At 39.9% G+C, this 16,112-nt stretch overlaps 1 protein-coding gene across 1 annotated transcript in view; it reads left to right on the top strand.

Moving 5' to 3' along the window:
• Window positions 1–6,330: 6,330 nt before the first annotated feature.
• Window positions 6,331–16,112, top strand: part of LOC132141057 (transmembrane protein 8B-like) — a 153,678-nt gene continuing 143,896 nt past the window's right edge. The window contains exon 1 of the mRNA XM_059550220.1: window positions 6,331–6,494. Coding sequence (XP_059406203.1) covers window positions 6,410–6,494 — 85 coding nt within the window. The 5' untranslated portion in view covers window positions 6,331–6,409. The remainder of the gene's footprint in view (window positions 6,495–16,112) is intronic.

Raw genomic sequence — 16,112 nt, 5'->3', positions numbered from 1 at the left:
CACAATCCGCCGTGCCATCAGCAGATGCCAACTAAAGCTCTATCATGCAAAAAGGAAGCCATATGTGAACATGGTCCAGAAGCGCCGTCGTGTCCTGTCGGCCAAGGCTCATTTAAAATGGACTATTTCAAAGTGGAATAGTGTTTTATGGTCAGACGAGTCCAAATTTGACATTCTTGTTGGAAATCACGGACGCCGTGTCCTCCGGGCTAAAGAGGAGGGAGACCTTCCAGCATGTTATCAGCGTTCAGTTCAAAAGCCAGCATCTCTGATGGTATGGGGGGTGCATAAGTGCATACGGTATGGGCAGCTTGCATGTTTTGGAAGGCTCTGTGAATGCTGAAAGGTATATAAAGGTTTTAGAGCAACATATGCTTCCCTCCAAACAACGTCTATTTCAGGGAAGGCCTTGTTTATTTCAGCAGGACAATGCAAAACCACATACTGCAGCTATAACAATAGCATGGCTTCGTCGTAGAAGAGTCCGGGTGCTAACGCTCACGAACTCAGAATTCCCATCAGGGCCCTGATTCGACTATACCGACAGCAGCCTTGCTTGCAAGGCGGGAACCTCCAGGTTATAGAACCTGATAAATGTAGACGGCGAGGCCCAACCTGCCGCCATACATATATCCTGCGAGGAGATCCCAGTAGACCACGCCCGCGACGAGGCGATGCCCCTTGTGGAGTGTGCTCTGACGCCCAGTGGGCACTGAAGGCCCCTGGAAGCGTAAGCTAACGCTATGGCGTCAACTATCCATCTGGATAGAGTCTGTCTCGAAACAGCCATTCCCTTGGAACGTCCACTGAACGAGACAAACAGCTGCTCAGTCTGTCGAAAGACAGCGGAGCGAGACACATAAGCTCTTATAACCCTAACAGGGCAAAGAAGACTCGAGTCTCCATCCTCTCCTGACACCGACAGGGCAGACAGGGCAATAACCTGAGCCCGAAACGGCGTGTTGAGGGACTTCGGCACATTACCGTGCCTAGGTTTGAGTATGACCCTTGAGTCGTTAGGCCCAAACTCCAAGCACGACTGGCTCACCGAGAGCGCGTGCAGGTCACCCACACGCTTCACTGAAGCGAGAGCCAACAAGAATACTGTCTTGAACGACAGATGCTGGAGGCTAATCGATTGGATAGGCTCAAAAGGGGGACCCTTCATGGCCTCCAAAACCGCCGCGAGGTCCCATATAGGGACTGACGGAGGTCTGGGAGGATTCAGCCTCCTAGCTCCTCTAAGGAAGCGGATGACCAAATCGTTCCTTCCTATTGACTGACCGAGCGCTGTTTCAGAAAACGCTGCGATGGCCGCCACATAAACTTTGAGCTTATCCAACAGCTCCTGTAGGAAGGAGAGAACCTCTGTCACCTCACAACTAAGAGGTGAACATACCCGAGCTGTGCACCAGCTGGAGAACACCGACCACTTCGAGGCATACAGCCGTGGTGTCGACGGTGCTCTTGCCTGAGTGATGGTATTTAGCACTCCCACTGAGAGATCAGCGGGTAACCGTTGAGCGCCCACACATGGAGGGACCACAACTCAGGTCCCTCCTCAATGGCACTGGCCACGGGGCGATGTCTGCTAACTGCATCAAATCTGGGAACCATGGTTGGTTCTTCCAAAAAGGTGCTACAAGCAGTATTGAACATCTCGTTTCTCTCACCCGTTCTATCACCTGCGGAAGGAGGGAGACGGGAGGGAAAGCATAAAGCGGGCAGCACGGCCATCTCCGTGACAGCGCGCTTTCGTTCTTGGAAAAGAACGCGGGGCAGTGAGCGTTTTCGTGGGACGCGAAGAGGTCCACCTCCGCCCTGCCAAATCTCTCCCACAACAGCCGGACTGTTTGCGGGTGTAGAGACCATTCGCCCGTGTGAATGTTGTTTCTGGACAGCCTGTCTGGTCCCAGATTCTGTAGCCCAGGCACATGAACTGCCCTCAGCGAGCGCAAGTTGCGCTGAGCCCAAACCAGGAGGCGTTCCGTCAGCCTGTACAGGTTTCGGGACCCGAGACCGCCCTGGCGATTTATGTAGGACACCACAGACATGTTGTCCGAACGGACTAAGACGTGGCGGCCCTTGATTCGGGGACAAAAGCGCGTCAGCGCGTTCTCCACTGCCAGCATTTCCAGACAGTTGATATGTTGGAGCTTTTCCCGTTCGGACCACAGGCCAAAGGACGGTCTGCCCTCGAGCAGCGCTCCCCATCCCGAAGTGGAGGCGTCCGTCAACACCATCTTCACTTTCGAGGAAGTCCCCAGGCTTACACCTGATTGGTACCAGTCGTTTGCTGTCCAGGGTTTCAGGGCTGTAACGCAGCCCTGATCGACCTTGAGACGCAGTCGACCAGATACCCACGATCCGCGCGGTACCCGCGCTTTCAGCCAGAACTGCAGGGGGCGCATGCGGAGCAGGCCCAACTGAAGAACTGGAGATGCTGAGGCCATGAGACCCAGCATCTTCTGACATTCTCTGAGCGAAACGGTCGCGCCGCAGCGGAGAGAACTCGCTGCGCGCTGAATGCCCAACACGCGCTGTGGTGACAGCCGCGCCGTCATGGAACGTGAGAGCTATACCCAAAAACAGTATCGTCTGACTGGGGTTCAGCGAACTCTTCGTCCAGTTGACACTGAGACCGAGTTTCTCGAGTAAAACGGCCCTGTGCTCCACGAGCTCCGCTCGTGATTGAGCCAGAATCAGCCAGTCGTCCAAATAGTTCAGCACTCGCATGCCTGAGTCTGAGAGGAGCGAGTGCTGCGTCCATGTACCTCGTAAACGTACGAGGAGCTATGGACAAGCCGAACGGCAGGACTGTAAACTGGTATGCCTGGCCCTCGAAGGCGAATCTCAACCTGCACAACAATGTGGATTTACAGCACTTTGTTCAAATGCTAACACACTGCTGTCTAAACTGTGAACCACACATTCAAAACAGAATAGATTTCAGTCTTGTGCCTTTCAAACACTGCTGATTGCAATTTCAGGATTAGCCCTGAAAATTATTTGTTCGAATTACAGTATGTACTTTTAGTTTCTACCTTTTTTTCTCATTACTGTAATTCTGTAAATTACTGCAGACTATTGAAGCAAACTGCTAATTTTCATTTACCTTAAAGAATTATGTTCTAAAAATGTAAATAAATCATGTGAAAGAATGTCACTCTTTTCTTTGAAGAAAATATGACTTTGTATGAAGTCACTGAAACTGTTCAAACTGTAAAGATGAAAAGTGAGTATTTTCTGTATTGGTGTTTTTCCTCTCAGTGTGTTCTGAGTGACAGTGTGTGTTATCTCAGTGAGGGTTATGTGTAATGTTTGGCTGCACTGACTCTGTTTTGAGCCATGTGTTAAGAGTTGTGTTGCTTGGAATGAGTTTTGCAGGTGATGTGAACTGTTTAGCTCAGGTGACTGTTGGCAGTGCAGACTGTAGTTAGAGTTTTGCACATTTGACTCCTGTTGTGCCCACTGTCCTTTAGCAATCGAAAAAAACTGTAAAACTATAAAAACACACCAAAGGGAAACATTATTAGGTGACAAAATAAATAGTCTACAACATGCAATGAAAAACAATACTGATCGAGTTTCATTCTTTATTTTGCTCAAATATTTAAAAAATATGAGTCAATTCTGTTACAAAGTTTTTGAACAACTTGTTAGTTTAATCTTTTACTAACCTATTTTTGCAACATATGATACACATCCTGTAGTAATTATAATACACTACCAAAATAGACAATAAATAGCGAATGCAAGAATGGAAAAAATAAATAATTAAAAAAAATTACTGCAAAGTGTCCACAAAGTTTGACAGATTTATTCACGTTTTTTTTTTTTTTAATTTTTTTTTTTTTTTTTTATTGAAATACAATAATAACAAAACATATTACATACAAGAGTACACATAACCATACATGTCCATACATGTCAGGGGTAGAGAATAAAAAAAAAAAAAAAATAACAATAAAAATAAAATAAAAATAAAATAAAAAAAATTAGAAAGGCTTTTTACAAAAAAAGCTTGTACTTGTCAAACAGCTGTGTAGTTTTCATAGCTTTCAGGTTTTTACTTTTGGATATAGTTTCTAAATATATCTTAACATCAATTTTAAAATGTTCAAAATTTGGTATCTTTCCACTCCATTTGACCTTATGAATATAGTAACGGGAAATTATAACAATTAAATCAAATATAAACAAAAGATTTTTATCACCCTCAAATGAAAAACATCTTAACATAACATCAATTTCTTCAAAGTTAACAAGAATCCTAACTTTACTTTGCAAGTAATTACTAAGTTCCTTCCAAAACATTTGGGTCTTGGGACACTCCCAAAATAAATAGATTTATTCACGTCACTACGGATCAGTGATGGAGTATGAGCGATATCTAGCGGTGAAAACGAGAAGTGCAGGTTGTGATTAACCACTTCAGATGTTATTTTGATTTTTTGAGAATTAGACATATGCAATATTGGACCCACCGGTGGGTCCCCAGAGTTGATGTGGTTAAAAGACGTGTTTATTCGTTTAAACTTCTGTTCACCTGACTAGCAGCCACTAGATTTTAGCTTTAATAAAGAAACTTACCAAAGAAATCAGCCTAGCTGAAGGTAAGTGAACTTAAGTTAACTTTCGCTCCTCCTACTCAGTATCACTTTCACAGATGAAAAATTGTTCATTTGTAGTTTTACAAAGCGTTTGCCTAACAAAATGTACATTTGGTGGCGTATTTACCTTGCAAACGCAGTTTTATCAGTGATTTGAATTTGTCACAATGTCTTTTAAACACTATGCAACATAAATTCACTGTTGTGGGGGAAAAAAACGATTAATCTGATATCTGTGTATTGGAACATGGATGCTGTTTCAAGCTGGTCTAAGCTGATCCAGGCTGGCCAGGCTCGAAGACCCAAAGACTTTGGTAGACCTCTAGAGCCAGCATTCTAGATGCCAGTTGTTCATACCAGTTGAAGGTGGTTACAGCTTTTTACAGACGCTAGGACACATTTCTCAACACTTAGGTCACTTTTGCAAAACTCTTCACACAGTGAGCACAACAGAAGTCTATGTGGGCTAAACTGAGGATCAATTATCATTGCTTTGGCACAAAATGCATTCAATGACTACAGTCAAGTGAAGTCAATTTGAACATGCTTACATACTGTTTTCAAAACTGTTAAACTTATTTTCAAAACAATAACATAATACAAAACTGAATAAGACAACAATTTGCTACATTTCTACAGTAATATTTGAATGAAATATATTTTAAATCTTAAAATTAAATGCCATAATAACAATTGGACAATTAGTAGATTAGCATTACTATTGTATCTGTATCAGTGGATGGTGTGTATACAATTTCTTCTATTTTGGAATTACTCAGTGCAAAAAAATGAAAATAAATAAACGACATAAAATATTGACAAATTCTGCATCATGTCTGATTCATTCCAGTAGCATATATTGCAGTGAATTATAAACAGAGATGTGTCCTTGTTTTACACAAGAAAACATTGTATAATGTTACATGTTGTTAGTGTTTTTTAGGTCATTGTTTTGTGGGTGACAAACTGTGTCTGTCGGCTGTCAACCTTTAGTGTTCTGGAAGAATTAGTTGATTTGAGACCTGAATAAAGTGTTTTGGTAGTTGTAATGCATTTTGAATGTGAATTGAACTGCTTTGCCAAGCTGAAAGTTGGTTAGGAGAACTGTGTGAAGAGTTTTGCAAAAGTGACCTAAGTATTGAGAAATGTGTCCTAGCGTCTGTAAAAAACTGTAATATAATTATCAGTTTCCTTACTGAGATATCAGTCAGCGGCCAATAGATGGCAGCATTGGCCTCCGTCTTCGACTGAGCGAAAGGGTCTGCGAAATCTAACGAATGTTACCTTAAATGTAACCATATTTAAATACTACAAAATAGTATTTATTTTCTGTTTACCTCCAAAGTCATAAAAATAAACCACGCTATAGTGACAATTCAGGTAATAAAAGGAGAGGTCTTCAGTGCATTAGCTGATGTATTCAGTTCCAAAAAAAAAAAAAAAAAAACCAATGATTGAGACTTAAAGGCACGGAACACCGTCGCTGTTAACTTGGTTCTTGAGGAAGTAAACTTGAAATGGTGTTCATTTGTCGGACAAACCACTCATGTCTCCTACCAGGACAGAGCGAGACGCCAGTCCGTTTCACTGACCTTCCCATCCGCCAATCAATTGAATGGATGTGTGGCGAATCTCCAATCACAGCAGAGAAGAGGCGGGGCTTTCTGGGAATAGCCTCTTCACTATTACGTCATGCGCGAACAGCTGGTCCGTTGCAAGAGCTGAAAATGTGGACAAGCGGAGCGATATAAAAATCGCGTCCGTGCCGTCGGGGCGTAAACAGTCAGTTTATCACGATGTGGTGGCTGGAAGGGTTTAGGTCGGGGATGGGCCGCCTGGAGATCCTGTTGCTTGTTTACACCTTGCTCTTCTCTCTCGGAGGTGAGTCGCTCAGTGAGGCTTGAAGTGAGATCTCTATCTTGATGCAGTGGAGCTGTCCTTTGTGCTGGTGCTGAACTACTTCACTCAATGGCTCGGCCATAGCCTATATCGCGTTTAATGCTAGTGCACTTTGGCCACACAGCAGGTGGAATACCTTGCTTCTTTGCGCTGTTGTCTTATTTGTGTTTTAGTGTTGTCCTAGGCACATCCCCGAGAATAAAGCACGGACAGTGTGGCACATTCTTGAGGAGCTTCGCGCGAGAAGTGGATGCTTTATGCTTCTGTCATAATCTCGGGCTAAACTGAGAGCAAAGTAATTATGTATCACGTTCCACACTTTATTGCCTTGTATCCTAAGTGTACGTTGGCCTATATCGTTTTAACTCAGTTTTATTCTATTGTAGCCAATAATCAGTTTTAGTACAGCGTGATTCCCATATCGGAATCAGTTGCCTTCGGGAAATATGCTGGCCAATTATCCAGTTATTGCTTTTTAATGTTAGCGTGTAAGTCTCGAGACTTACCTCTAGTCATCAAACGCTTGATAGCGCAAGAGCGCCGAGTTGTTTCTTGTCTGTCTCGAGATGCGTTTGTGATCGCATCGATAAGGAAGTTAATCTGGCTGCCAGAGCAAGACAATACCTGCGCTGCTGTGTCTGAAAGCGCATCTGATGGATGCTGTGCTTGCTTTAGTGTCAGCTCTACTTGAGCTCCGACACTGACATCACATCTCTTGCTGTTCTTAGGAATAACAGGCACTGTGGTCTTCGTGTCTTTTGCGCTCTACTTTTCTTTACTCCATCCCGTTAGACGAGGATGATAATATGATTACGAACAGCACACAAACCCAAATAGTAGCTATATTATTTAATATCTGCTGGTGCGTTTTGGAAACGTTACGAGGTGCAGTTGTTTGTTTGAAAAGAGATACAGGCGAAAATAACTTGTGTTTAGATTTTTTTAGCACTGTAAAATGTGTTGTTGTTATTAATTATTATTATTATATTATTATATATTTTTTATCAACTTACAATTCCTGTAATTTTTATCTGATTTTCTTTTCTTTTTTTCTTTTTTTTGATTGCAAGGTGGTCGAAAAAGTGTTATGAACCTTCTAACACACACACACACACACACACACACACACACACACACACACACACACACACACACACACACACACACACACACACACACACACACACACACACACACACACACAAAGTGGAACATGTTTTTGTTTTCCTCCTGTGAATAACTTTTTATTATTTGTCTACTTTACTTACTGGAGACAAGAATCATAATTCATGAGCAATTCATAAACATGACTTGATTAACAGGGCACCAAATCATGCGTTGCAAGGAGATACGCCAGTCACAGGACTTGGATGTGCGCTCGCATTGATCACAGTATTGACAAGCGGCAGGAACGGAGTGATGGTCTGAGGTTAGCACAAAGGAGCAAGACCAATGAACCATCCAGTATCGTGGAAGAACGAGTCAGAGCACACCAAAGAAAACAGTTCAATGTGACAGACGTAGACAAAGAGCTGGGCTGAGACTCAGTGTGTGAGAGAAGAGTTTCCTAGCCTACCGATTCTGTCTCTGTCTCTGTTGTTCAGTCTGGAATCTGACTGTCGCTCTTACACACTCTTAATATTTTGACTGTTTGATCTGATACTTGTTTTTTTAGCTGTTACAGTCAATACATAAATTTTTCTGGGTCAAAATAATTAGAATCTATCTATCTATCTATCTATCTATCTATCTATCTATCTATCTATCTATCTATCTATCTATCTATCTATCTATCTATCTATCTATCTATCTATCTATCTATCTATCTATCTATCTATCTATCTATCTATGGACAATGTGTGTTTGTGTGTAACAATCCGTTTTAGTATTTTGTGCATGAGAGTGACTTTTATGTTAAAACGAAGCATGCTTGTGAGATCCCATTATGCTGAGATGTGACCCGTGAAGGGAAGTGGTAGTACATTACTTAACACTCACATTTACTGTGTAAGTAGGTGGCGTGTTATTATTGAGTCGAACTCACTTTAACACAAGGATGACAACCGCTGTTGAGGCAGCACTGGCTCATCTGAACCAGCAGCTTTAGTTTATATGTTGAATGACCAATTAAGATTTATTCTTGTTGTGAAGCCAATAGCTTAGTTGTGATGTCAGTCGGTTGGCCAAACCAGCTAATTTGGTTTGGGAATTTCCTTACTGGGTTTTACATTTATGCATTTAGCAGATGCTTTTATCCAAAGCTACTTACAAAAGAAATTTTTTTTTAGATTGATTCACACATGAATCTTACTTCTTCGTGAATCCACTTCCTTGCTTTACAGTTCTGCATAACACAGTGCATACATTGGTTTCATCAGCTGTCCCCATCCAGTAACGCATATATCACCTTTACTCACAAGCAAGTCCGAAATCAATTAAAACACTGCAAGATGAATGGCACCACAACAAACCCGCAAGGAGATTTAGGGCTTCATTACTTTGCTCAGTCCGATGAATGCGCGTCACTGCTCTCTGATTGATGTGATGCCATCGCATAATTCAATATGCGCCGCACCAAGCTGCTAATCTCAAAGTCTCCAGTAACTAATGGAAGTTTGCTTTTGTGATGTCTAAATTGTTGAGCACTGTCAAAACGTTATTCGGATGGTTGAGTTAAGTGTGCATCCGAACTGTGGGAAAATTTTACAGTCAGTGATGAAGATGTGGAAAAAAATGTTTATAAATAAAATATGAAGCCCTGGATGAACTCTTGAGATTTTTACACATGGAAGCCTTCTAGCTTCTCTCTATGTTCCTCAAGATCTTATGATTTGGGCAACCTTGTGGCTTCTCCCTTTATTGAGAATGATGTCCTTAGGTGTGTTGCCTTTTATGTAATGAATTCTTAATATCAAATTCTTCTTGATTTGCCAGATAAATAGTTAGAACAGCAGTAATCTTGAATGTAAGAACACAATGTGCAGTTGTTAATTGGCACAGCTGGACAAAAAACAAAACAAGCTCTTTGAAATGATGTTGCATACAAATATAATTGCCTGAGAAAGATGTATGAAAATGGTCACACATTTTGTGTTTCACTGTGAGTGAAACTGTGAGTGTGAGTGCTTTCACCGCCTATGTTAAAACCATCTTGAAATGTATATATTCTTGAAAACTGCAGTGATAACTAATATGTTGTGTGTTTAACAGCATAAAGATGGTAGAGATGCTTTAATCAGGTTAAGTTCAGTACAACAGGATATCATGACTCAAAATGTGCACCACTGGTTGAGAGGCTTGTTAAAGGGATAAGGAGCTATTTCTACCTGATCTGACACTTAAGATCAACTGCGCTGGTGTATCCAATGTAATAAATTTGAATTTATATATATATATATATATATATATATATATATATATATTTAATATAAAGGTATTTGTTGCATTTAATATTCAAAAACAGAAGAAAAGTTACTGTATTGACGTCATAATGTAGATATTTTTTTTTGCTCATAACAGGGTTCCTACAGTATGTGTTTAGGAAAAAAGAAGGCAGAGCATGAAAAAATATTAGCATTTCTTATTTTGACTTTTGCCCTTATTTAATTTTTAGAATGGAAAATTAAGAATTCAATGAAAATAAATGTATCTTGCAAGAAGTGTGTTTTCCTGGCAGCCGTTTATTGATTCTTTAGTGATTGTCAAACATGACTGAATGAATACAAGGTGAACTTTTTAATTATGAAAATGCATGTTATGAACATTTTGGTTTTCATCTCATGATATTCTTAGCACCATATAGCAGCCTCAAGGACTTTTACAAAAAGCAAAAAATATATACAGACTTTTATGTGCGAATAAAAAAGAAACATTAAATAGAATATATGCATATAGGACAATGCACTCTGAGCCACCTACAGTATTGAGCCATCAGCCCACATCGCACTGTGGTTTCTTGGCCGCAGAGTATGTGTTAAAGAGACCTAAGGCCTTGGAATATGACATAGTGCCCTAATGAAAGCCATGTTTTGAACACTTTTTTTAACAATACCAGTCTTTTTTATAGACCCTTGAACTTGGCAAATAGGACAATGGACACAGCCGGGTTATGCCATCAGCTCATTTCATGTCATGTTTTCTCCATCCCCCACAGAGGATGTGTTAAATTGGACATTAGTTCTTGACTTTAGAGGTATTACCATAAGGAAAGCCACATTTTGAGCAAGTAGATCTTAATTAATTCATGTGAATCCATGCTCTCGTTTTATTCGCAGTAAGATGGCAGTGATGCACAAAGGAAATAGGTTATATAAAACTAGAAACTGTAATGCGTAAGCATGCAAAACATTCCCATGTGCATATGAGTAGTTTCTCGAGGGCACAAAAACATTTCTTGTGTTCATGCAGAAGTCTGTATTTTTCTTTTTCTTTTTTATTTCAGGGGCTCTGTATGTTCAAATATTTGTATCAAATATATGTACAAATATTTTACAGGACACTGTCCTTTATACCAAATATAATACTGAAAATACTGCTGTATACAGTAAACTATTTATGTTAAATATGATCTAGAAATCTACTGAAAGGTTACAGGCAACATCTGAATATGTAAAGTTTGAAATCGAAAATGTGTAGGAATGCTGTCATACCTTATAGTCACGGTGGACTGCTGTTTGCTGAAAATGTGCAGAACAAAATCAGGAATTAAAACCAAGACATTCTCCAGGGTCCCCAATTCATATTTTCCAATACTATTTAGCAAGGATGAGTCATTATGAATGAATCATCATCATGGGATAATTCAAGACACATTTCTTCTTTCCTGTTTGTGTGCGCACGCACACACACACACACACACACACACACACACACACACACACACACACACACACACACACACACACACACACACACACACACACACACACACACACACACACACACACACACAGGATAAGAGGATAAAAACACTCCCTGGTATGACTGAGGACATGCAGCAAGTAATTGATGAAGCCAAATATGTTCTCAGACTTAGCCTATTGGTGAAGATGACAGTTTTATGACTTGGACTTTATTATATTTGCATCAGATGCCCTGTTTGTCATTTATTACTGCCACACTATCTTTGCCATGATTCACTTTAAGGATCACAAAAACAGTCAAAACAAAATATATTATAAAGCCATCCATTAACTGACACTGACTGCACTTGTGCAAGTTACAGCTGAAGTGATTCTTAATGATTTTGAGCATAACACCAACATAAAACATATTGAGTAGAGAGGAGGATGGCCTTATCAGATTGCATTTGTTTTGAGTGCCACCTTCTGATCCAGCAGCTTTAGTCAATTTAAACCAGCAATACTCCTCTCTGTTGTTAGAATGAGGAGACATACGGTGCGATGTACACGACACCGAGGCTTGTGTTCTACTCCAGAGGGCTGGTCTGTCATCCTCTGCTCTTCTCTGTGCGATTTTGGCATTAGGGGCACTTTGCTAATTGCACTCGGCTCAGCACATCCGTTCCCTTACTGAGTCACCAACTGCTACCAGGGGGAAATAGCTCTCTATCCCTCATCAGGATCTCTTCTGCCTTCTTTTTTATAATCACACTCTCACTCCCCATGACACCATAACCTCCAATTCACGCGGCTTGCTGTGAAAGGTTACCGCGACACATTTCTCTCATCCTCAAGCAAACATTAATTAGCGGAACCGTCTGAAGAGGAAACTTCTCTTTTCGATTTCGAAAGACTGTTCTTGATTACAGAATGTGTTGAGTTCAGTGGCTTAGAGAGAAAACAAAAACATTGAAAATCGTTAACAAGCTGCATCGCCTTTCTGTTGTACTGAAAAATCAGCGCATACCGAATTTCCAATTCGCATAAGCTTGATTTTTGTCATTTCTCTTTCAGTTCTTTGTGTTTTTAGATGAGAAGGATTGATGGGAATTAGGAGAGATCTGGGCCATTAGGAGCGTGTATCCACATGTAATCCAGCACCAGCCAAACTAAAGTTTCCTCTGGGAACTTGTGCTACTCTTGGTGGGGAAAAAAACACCTGCTTTTGCTCTGCATAAGAGAGAAGGACATGACGGAGTTTGTGTGATTATTAAAGTGATAGTTTACCCACCAAAAAAAGTAATCATTTACCAACTCTCATGTCTTTCCAAACCTGTGTGACTCACTTTCTTCTTTAAGAAGACATTTTGAAAAGTTGACTTTTTTTTTTGTATGTAACAAAAACATTCTTTAAAATGTCTGCTTTTGTTTTCCATTTGAGAAGGAAAGTCATGCAGGCTTGAACAACACAAGTAAGTAAATAATGACAACATTTTAATTTTGGGGTCAATTAATCCTTAAATGAAGTAGGAATATGAACCAGGCAACCCAAGCTCATTGGCAAAACATGTTTGTGGCGACATTTCTGAAAAAATTCTGAAATTCCCCTCATCTCACCATCCAAACTTTGATGCACATTTTGTGTCACTTTTAAAGTGAAATGTCTTGTGAATGGCTTTAAAAGTGTGTTCAATTTTATTCAAAACAGATGAATGTGATTCTGGCAATGCTTTATTGCATTGAATCTTGTACTTTATTGCATTTAAGTCTTTTGCATTTGAAAATGATATAAACTCTATATCCTAAACCTAACTGATAGTGTAAACAAAAGCAAACATGAGGTTAAACTGCTGAAGTATTTATGCCATTTTAGATTTCCTCTACAAGTCTTTGCTGCCTTTTATTGTAACTCATGTTTCACAAGACTCGCAAGGCAATCTCAAGGGAAATGCTGTACAGGATGAGCTACTGAGCAAGTTTACTAAAGGCCGAATTTTTTTTAATTGAGCTGGTTACAATGCGAATGCCAAAATGTGAATGTCAATGTTATGTGGGGTCATAATATTGTATTTTGCTAGGAAGCACATAAAAACGTGTTAATTAATCAATAATTTGCTCTTGTAATCATAATTTGTGTTAAAAGGAATAATAAGTTGCAATGAGACTGCAATTAATTTTTTTTTTTTTTTTTTCAATTAATTTAATTTGTTTTTGCGAAAATGTTGGAAGTGGCATGTTTTTCCAATGAGCCTATGTTAAAACCAGTTCCTGTCACATTTTTCATTAGGATGTCTATGAGCCATACTGTATATTTACTCTGAAACAGTGAAAGAGGAAGCAAGAGGGAGCGTAAATATGAATGCTGAGAAGGTGACAAGGACAGGCGAAAGAAATGGAGAGAGACGAAAGCGAGAGAGTGAGGCTGACAGATGCTTTGCCTGTGGCCATCCAGAGCGGCTGGTGTGCTGAGGAGCCTGTTTGCGCAACTGAGGCCTGACAGATAAAATTGCGGATGGATAGTTTGGATACCGAGAGGAGAGGAACAAGTCACAGGGAGAAAAAAAAGCAGAAAACTTTTCTGCTGTGTCTGCTAGCGCAGTAACAACGTCATCCATCATTCCTCTTATTATCATTAATTATTATCAACGCACCAGAGGCCCATTTACATCAAGCTCTAAGAGAGGCAGAGAGGGGATTCCTGCACATGCACAGAGCTGTTGCAGTCTGTGTGTGTGTGTGTGTGTGTGTGTGCGTGTGGGCGAGCATCTTTTTTGAGGCTGCCAACGGTGTTGAGCTTATTTTCAACAGGCCTCTTCTGGGCAGTGACATCTTGGAGTGTGGTATTTTTGGCTTTTTCTTTTTTGATTGCTTATGCAATGCCGAAGTGTCACAGGCGTTTTCTGCTGCTCCCTTTTAAAAGGGCATGTCATAATGGCTAAAAGGCCCCACAAGGGCTGTCTTAACATAAGGAAACACCTGCAACATAAATATGTGTGTTTTATTACTTTCATGTAATCATTGTCATAATTATAGATCTGTCTTTTGGGCAAATGCCTGACCGTTTCATGGGCTTTGTTGGCTTTTGTTAACTAGTACTAATAACATTTCTAAAATTTGAACTTAAGTGCAATTGTTTGATCATCAGTTGTAATTATAGGCCATCCTATCATTTCCATGCACTCACAGTTCTCTCCCAGGCTGCATTAATAATAATAATAATAATAAAAAAAGATCAGTTAAACATTTAAAATGAATGTTATCTGTTATAAAACCTTATAAAATGTAATTTGTTCCTGTGATGACAAAGCTGCCATTACTTTAGTCTTCAGTGTCACACGATCCTTAAGAAATCAACCTAATATTCTGATTTGGTGCTCAAGAAACCTTTCTTTTTATTATCCATGTTTTTTCTTCTTTTTCATATCAGTTTAAAAATATTAGGTTTTTTGGTTTTTATGTAGAAGTGGTTACTGTCAGTTCTGTCAGTTTAATTCATCCTTGCCGGAAAAAAAGAAAGAAAATTAAAAAGAATGGTAGTGTGTACATATAAAATATATAAAAAAGTCATATTAATAGTTTCATTGTTTTAGTGCAGAATTTTTTTTTCTATTCATGAATTTCAGTGCTTTGAAATGAAGATATCTCAGCTATATAATAAGTCTTTTTTATAGCTATATATAAATGTGTTTTATTGCTATAATATAGTACCAGTAATAATGATTTCATATGATATTTGCATATATCTCCAATGTGGGAAGTTTTTGAGTATATTAATATATAAAAAATTTCATCTGGAGACCAGTAGGCTAAACCAGCTTGGCCAGGCTGGGCGACCATCTATAGACCAGTTTAACACAACCTTGGCCAGGTTGAGAGACCAGCCAAGAAAACCACCTTAGGTTATTTGAGGCTAAATTGTTTGTGTGAATTAGGCCTGCCCGATTGTGTCAAAAATCATAAAAAAATATGAATGTATATTATAGTCTTATAATAAAACTAAAATTAAAACAATGGAAAAACCCTTAAGATAGCATGTACAAAAATCTCAAGCTGCATCTTAAGCACAAAGAATAACATAAGTGGACTTTAAATGATTAATTGGCTCTTTGACCGATTACATTGTGGCATCCATAATTGTAATCGCGATTAGAAATTGTGCAGCCCTAGTGTGAATGTTTTTCGTCCTGCATGGTTCTCTTTGAAGGAATTCAGTTTTACTAAAAGCATTTTTGGTTTTTGTAAATCCCTTTTTTGACAGGAGTTATAAAGATATTCCCTTAAAAAATGTGGTTTCGGGTGTAAGATCAAAAGTCTGATACGCCATGTCTTTTTTAAGCATTTGTACCATACATATCCTCTAAGACATTTGTTCTGTGTGCCTAAAAGCAGAGCCAACCCCACTTCCGAACCCGTGTGGTATGTTTGCGCTGCAGTTGCCTTGGGTCTCTATTCAGCAGATGATGCCTTGAATGATTCATGACCTGAGAAAGCTACAGGGGGCACCTGGGCATGAGGAAACTCCCCTCAGGAGGTCTGCCTGTGTCAAAGTAAGGCAAAAAAAGAAGAAATCAATAGCGGAAGATTTCTTCAGACTCTGAGCATAAGGGCATTGCAGGCATCAGAGAGCGTCTCAGAATCACTCCAGTGCTGCAGTGCACAGCGTTCAGTGGTTATGCGATGGTAGCGTAGATTCATATTTGATCGTTTTGTTAAAGAAATAGTTCAGGTTCAGTTCAAGTTTAGGTCCATCGAGAACACT

The sequence above is a fragment of the Carassius carassius genome, chromosome 5 (assembly GCF_963082965.1).
Source record: "Carassius carassius chromosome 5, fCarCar2.1, whole genome shotgun sequence".
NCBI lineage: Eukaryota > Metazoa > Chordata > Actinopteri > Cypriniformes > Cyprinidae > Carassius > Carassius carassius.
The sequence above is the reverse complement of the archived record's forward strand: the minus strand, read 5'-3'. Positions and strand labels throughout refer to the sequence as shown.